Here is a 7,069-nt window from a genome sequence, read left to right as displayed (position 1 = left end):
ACAGTACCATGATTCTTTTCGCACCGATAAATCCATATAACAGTAACAAAATGTCTAAACACTATACCTGTCCCACTTTATAAGATAGTCAATCTGAAAAATCAAAATTATTCATTTTACTGCAAAACTCAAACGTTCTTTAAATCTTAATCTTACATCAGATAGACTTATCAACAATAAAATCAAGGGAAATTCATGTGTTCTTCATAGTGGTTAATGAGCTGGGATGCACTGTTCAGTTCCTCCTGACAAATCCAGCAAGTAAATGTTTCATTGTAATCTGAGGAATATGGCTGCTGTCCAGAGTGCAATTTTTCATGCCTTTGAAGTGTTCCCTTCTGAGTAAACCATTTGTCACAAGCTTTGCACTGGTATGGCTTCTCTCCAGTGTGGGATCTTTCATGTCTATGTAGATTTCTTTTATCACTAAACCACTTCTCACAGCTTTTACACTGGTATGGCTTCTCTCCAGTGTGGGATCTTTCATGTACTGTTAGATCACCCTTTCGTGCAAACCCTTTGTCACAAGTTTTGCACTGGTATGGCCTCTCTCCAGTGTGGGATCTTTCATGTCTATGTAGATCACCCTTTTGTGCAAACCCTTTGTCACAAGTTTTGCACTGGTCTGGCTTCTCTCCAGTGTGAGATCTTTCGTGTACTGTTAGATGACTTTTTTGTGCAAACCACTTGTCACAAGTTTTGCACTGGTATGGCTTCCCTCGAGTGTGGAATCTTTCATGTACTGTTAGATCACCATTTTGTGCAAAGCACTTGTCACAGCGTTTACACTGGTATGGCTTCTCTCCAGTGTGGGATCTCATATGTGCTTTTAGAGTTTCTTTTTGTGTGAACCACTTATCACATGTCTTACACTGGTATGGCTTCTCTCCAGTGTGGGATCTTTCATGTCTATGTAGATCACCCTTTTGTGCAAACCCTTTGTCACAAGTTTTGCACTGGTATGGCCTCTCTCCAGTGTGGGATCTTTCATGTCTATGTAGATGTCCTTTATGACTAAACCACTTGTCACAGCTTTTACACTGGTATGGCTTCTCTCCAGTGTGGGATCTTTCATGTCTATGTAGATCACCCTTTTGTGCAAACCCTTTGTCACAAGTTTTGCACTGGTATGGCCTCTCTCCGGTGTGGAATCTTTCATGTACTGTTAGATGACTCTTTTTTGCAAACCACTTGTCACAAGTTTTGCACTGGTATGGCTTCCCTCGAGTGTGGAATCTTTCATGTACTGTTAGATCACCTTTTTGTGCAAAGCACTTGTCACAAGTTTTGCACTGGTATGGCTTCTCTCCAGTGTGGGATCTCATATGTGCTTTTAGAGTTTCTTTTTGTGTGAACCACTTATTACATGTCTTACACTGGTATGGCTTCTCTCCAGTGTGGGATCTTTCATGTCTATGTAGATCACCCTTTTGTGCAAACCCTTTGTCACAAGTTTTGCACTGGTATGGCCTCTTTCCGGTGTGGAATCTTTCATGTACTGTTAGATGACTCTTTTTTGCAAACCACTTGTCACAAGTTTTGCACTGGTATGGCTTCCCTCGAGTGTGGAATCTTTCATGTACTGTTAGATCACCCTTTTGTGCAAAGCACTTGTCACAAGTTTTGCACTGGTATGGCTTCTCTCCAGTGTGGGATCTCATATGTGCTCTAAGAGTTTCTTTTTGTGTGAACCACTTATCACATGTCTTACACTGGTATGGCTTCTCTCCAGTGTGGGATCTTTCATGTCTATGTAGATCACCCTTTTGTGCAAACCCTTTGTCACAAGTTTTGCACTGGTATGGCCTCTCTCCAGTGTGGGATCTTTCATGTCTATGTAGATTTCTTTTATCACTAAACCACTTGCCACAGCTTTTACACCGGTATGGCTTCTCTCCAGTGTGGGATCTCTCATGAACCTCTAGATCTCTTTGTCTATGAAAGCACTTGTCACAGGTTTTGCACTGGTATGGCTTTCCTCTAGTGTGAGATCTATCATGTCTTTGTAGATTTCCTTTTTTTACAAAACACTGGTCACAAGTTTTGCACTGATATGGCTTTTTCCCAGAAGTGGATATTCTTTTTTTGCCATGCAGTGTTCTAAAATGTAAGCAAACAAAAAAGAGATTTACTCAACCAGATGCACATATTTGACAGGGTTTCAGAAGCAATGTCTTAAGTTTGAATAAACAAAGAAATTGGATGGTGAGTTGGGTAAAATATGTTTCAAACACTGTAGTACTCTTCCAGGAAAGGAAGGTCTACTATAACAATTGCCACAAACAAAGGGATTCACAGACAGTGTAATTTCTGGCAAAAGCCCTGAAAGAAAAACCTTCACATGAGTAAGGACCTACAAAGAGAAGTGCATTTCCAACAAGTCCCTTTACATAGCCTCACACAACCAGTTCACACAATCTACATGTTGTCCTTGTGATGTTAAACTTTAATCTTTAGTTGTCACTGTCTCAAGTGGAGAACCCAAAGTACAAAAACTGGACAAAACAAATTTCTAGTGGACACTACAAAAGAGATTCCCAATAGACTTTAATAGAGGGAATCCGGTTAAAAGGTAAGACAATGATAAAAATCACAAAAAAAGGAGTTTAACAACTCATGCGGCTACTGACATAGCATAATTTGTATAAAGTATCGAAAAGAATTCAAGATTGTCTAATGATACTAGAAGGTAGTGTTGCACAAGATTTGTCTCCGGTGCAGAAAGCCAACTGCACCCCACATATTTACAAGTACCCTGTTCCACAAGAGAAAGATGATTCAAGAATATACTGATTACTTGACACTACTCGATAATTGAATGGCAACAATAATATTAACAATATTAAACATAATAATGTTAACAACAGTAATAGTTGCCATAATTTATATCTGCTAGCTCAAAAAGCTCACCGTTCCTCTATCAGTCTATCCTCTAGGCCCAAATAATGATTAAACTATGCTCCTTTTGTTGTTATTCTGTTGATTAAAATTAATTTTCCCTTTTCCGCATGCTAAACTCAAGGTATCTTAGTTAAGACATCGCTTCCCTTCTCAAATTTGGCAGCTCTTTTGGGTATAAATTGCTGATTGAAATGGTAAAATGCTCCCTCCTCAAATAAATAAAATTAGTCTTCAGAGCTTGTATGACTAAGATCAACTTTCCACATATTTATGCCATGAACAGTCTTGTCATCATATACGTGCCTGAGACACCAGTGTAAAATTATTTTGAGAGATTTTATCATCATGTGTAGTGTCACGGCAAGGACTAAAAAAAAACCTTTACTTTCCAATCTACTGGGCATAATTCCCTAATCCAACCATTAAAATGCTTTCTCTTGATAGAAACTAAATTCCTCTATGTGCCCCAATCACACCTTTTAAGATATTTCTGCAAGGAAAAGCTTAGATTTTTTACGCACCATACTGAGATGATTTTAAGATGTTTATCGTCTTCTTTAGTGCTCTGAAATAAACAATCAGTAGCACCAGGAAACTACTAACTCAATGACTCATTTCAACGACATGTGTGGCTTTGCCTCCTATATGAGGTATTAGCCATAACATGACGAGCTTTGCTCACCAAAAGAATTTATGCAAATGAGGCTGAGGCGGATCTGAGATCCGCCTGGCAATTATTAACTGTAAGAGAAGAACTGACTTCGCGCCCACAGAACGACCGAGGTGTTGTGGATGAATTTTCAGTAATTACTTTTTTGGCACTTTTCGGCGTCCAAATTGCATGGCGAGAGTAACCCAAAACCTTAAAGTAGACCCTTTTTGTCACAATACGAATGTTTTCCAGATAGGGACACGCATTAATGTCAGCTTCACTCGTGTGATTGCATTTTTCAAGGTTAAACCCTCGTGTGGAACTAATAACTCAAGTTTACTTTAAAGTGCACAATGTAAGCCAAAGAAATTTTATAATTTAACTACATGATCGAAATTTTGTTTACGAAGGATAATAATGGATCGACATCGACCTGGAGTGTCAGCTTCACTTGCGGGGAGTCAACCATTTTCTCTTGCCCCTTGCGCAACATAGAATGCAAATTTGTTGACCCACTCTATTGATACACACAACTCGACAGTCGTTAAGAGTTTAAAAAGATGAAGTTCTTTACCAAAACCATGTATTTCCAATTTTTAAACGCTAACAAAAATGTAGTAATGGTATGTCCACTCCGGAAAATAATACCGCAAGCAACAGCAAGCCCTAACCACGATGAGAAGACTCATGGATCACAAAGCGCAACAGACCTCATTTTGTTCGTTTGTTTGGGTTTTTTCCGATAATATTGGCCTGTAAAGAAATATATAACTGAGTTTTTTTGCACCCTCCACTGCAACCATATAATTGGCTAAATGCTAAGGGAGTAATATACTTTAAAGAGATCATTAAAGGAATAAAATCTTTAAAAAGATTTTCCTGCTGGGGTTTCCTGGCACGCCACTGCAAACACAGCGAACCTCTTGTATAAGGCTGTAAGAAAATAAAAAAGGACAAGTAGAAAAAGTTCTTTACTCACAAATCTCTTTTACAATCTATGACCGATTTTACATCTCGTGTCTGAAGCAAGAGTTGGAAATGTAAATACAATTTAATACGTTACAAGAAGAGGTATTTTACTCGTTGGTAATTTTATTCATAAACTCGTTATTTATTTTTAATTGAAATATCACGGGATTTGAGGACAGACACCACCAAGGCAAACACAACATCGACGTACAAATTACCAGTCAACGGAACGTGCACTTATTTGGTTAGTCATCTCAACAGGAAAGCTATCTTTTTTTATCAAAACAAACATTGCTTTTTCATCAAGACTTTTCGCGGTTAACGTTCAATGAAATCTGCAAAGGAAAAAAATTTAAGTCAAGTAAATTTAATTATGTCGCAATTCATACTCAAAATTAGTTTGTCATAAGATGAAAACGCACAGTCTAAATTAAAACAACTCCCAAAGAGAGACAGAACCAAATAAAAAAAGGAACCATTTTGCCTTCAGATAACAACAGCCCAAATAAGACTGACTACCCAAGAGAGACAGAACCAGGTGAAAAAAAAGGAAGGTTCTGCCTTCAGATAACAACAGCTCAAATAGGACTGACTACCCAAGAGAGACAGAACCAGGTGAAAAAAAGGGAAAGGTTCTGCCTTCAGATAACAACAGCCCAAATAGGACTGACTACCCAAGAAAGACAGAACCAGGTGAAAAAAAGGGAAAGGTTCTGCCTTCAGATAACAACAGCCCAAATAGGACTGACTACCCAAGAGAGACAGAACCAGGTGAAAAAAAGGGAAAGGTTCTGCCTTCAGATAACAACAGCCCAAATAGCACTGACTACCCAAGAGAGACAGAACCAGGTGAAAAAAAGGGAAAGGTTCTGCCTTCAGATAACAACAGCCCAAATAGGACTGACTACCCAAGAGAGACAGAACCAGGTGAAAAAAAGGGAAAGGTTCTCCCTTCAGATAACAACAGCCCAAATAGGACTGACTACCCAAGAGAGACAGAACCAGGTGGAAAAAAAAGGAAAGGTTCTGCCTTCAGATAACAACAGCTGACCACCCATGAGAGACAAAACCAAGTGGAAAAAAAAGGAGAGGTTCTGCCTTCAGATAACAACAACTCACATACGAATAACAAAACCGGGAAAAAAATATAAAAATGAAGGTTCTTCCCTCACGGAGATAAGTCAGGCAACTAAAGACTGATTACCCGAGAGAGTGGGTAAGAAATAACAAAAGAACGAGAGCATCTTTAGGATTCTGCTTTTGAAACTGCAAAATAGTACAGTACGATTAGTAAGAAAACACACTAACCTGCTAAGAGTGCGTCATCATATAGGGAAGGAATATTTGAGCTGTGATGTCAGGGTTCATTCCATAATTAGTTCATCTTGCTCATGTTAGGTTTCAACAGTTGGATAATACACCATGTGATTTTAAGCATCTGTCACCTGACTATCACAGAAATAATTCCTTCTCTTGCTTCGAAAGCACAGAAGTAAAGGTAAACCTTGCTTTGCTGATTAAATGGTTTGGGCATCATCATTTTCCGCTCAAAGGTTATTAAGCAGCGAGATTTATCGCACGTCATCATATAGCTCTAGACAGAAATTATCAGGCATACAACCTTACCTAAAAGCCAAATTGGACAGGCCAGCGAATAGAATTTCTTCCTCGCGAAGTAATACACAGTTAAGACCTTACCTTAAGGAAAGAACGATGGCCCCTTTTCGCAGATACCGCTGAATACACTTGTTCCTTCGCACAGAATTTTCGCGGGATAAGTTCCCGCGCTTACCTCATGATTGGGACTTACTAAAATGATATTTTATACTGAAAGAGCTCCTTAGTATGGACGCCAGAAAAGTATTATCAAAATATCTACCCAATCGTTTCAAGTGTTAAATGATACTCTTGTATCTCCAGAACATACTGCAGTCGAAATCTCTCTTGAAAACAAGGTCCTTACCGAGCGGCTCACCGGCCTCCATGCTGACTTAGAGTCAAAGGTCTGATCAGAGTGAAATATAAGTTGGCTAACACAATTTAATTTTGGTATTGTCGTGACAGAACAGATAATCGCTCTTTGCGTCACAAACCAATAGATATGTAGATCACGCACAAAACATGCTGGGTACAACAACTGTTACTTGATAGTCATGTCACGCACTACAACCATGCTATCCTCAAATGCCATGACACACTACGGCTTAGCTAAGCTGTACTTATCGCTGAATCATTCTACAATTATAAAAATTGCCATTCACGCCATGAATGCGTAGTTATTTCTAAAGAGAAAATTGTGCAAAAGAGTCCTAAATTTTCGTAGCACTCCTAACGCACAAGCCTCACGGATCCTCGCACCTGTTTACATTTTAATTGTTAACTTCAATTAATTTCACGCTCGAAGCCAAACACCTCGCTTTCACTTGCTAATTGAGTCCTCTCACTTTACTTTGACAAGCCTATGGATCATTTTACGCATCCCTGGTGTGAATTCTTTTCTTGAGCAAAGCTCGTCACGATGTGAACGTTCCATAAGCACAATGAGGC

At 39.0% G+C, this 7,069-nt stretch overlaps 1 protein-coding gene across 1 annotated transcript in view; it reads right to left on the bottom strand.

Moving 5' to 3' along the window:
• LOC149034258 (uncharacterized) overlaps nt 1-7,069 on the bottom strand; it is a 9,456-nt gene continuing 2,387 nt past the window's right edge. Inside the window, exon 2 of the mRNA XM_089193862.1 lies at nt 1-2,131. Coding sequence (XP_089049988.1) covers nt 183-2,131 — 1,949 coding nt within the window. The 3' untranslated portion in view covers nt 1-182. The remainder of the gene's footprint in view (nt 2,132-7,069) is intronic.

This window comes from Pocillopora damicornis, chromosome 14, assembly GCF_964200805.1.
Source record: "Pocillopora damicornis chromosome 14, jaPocDami1.2, whole genome shotgun sequence".
Lineage (NCBI taxonomy): Eukaryota > Metazoa > Cnidaria > Anthozoa > Scleractinia > Pocilloporidae > Pocillopora > Pocillopora damicornis.
The sequence above is the reverse complement of the archived record's forward strand: the minus strand, read 5'-3'. Positions and strand labels throughout refer to the sequence as shown.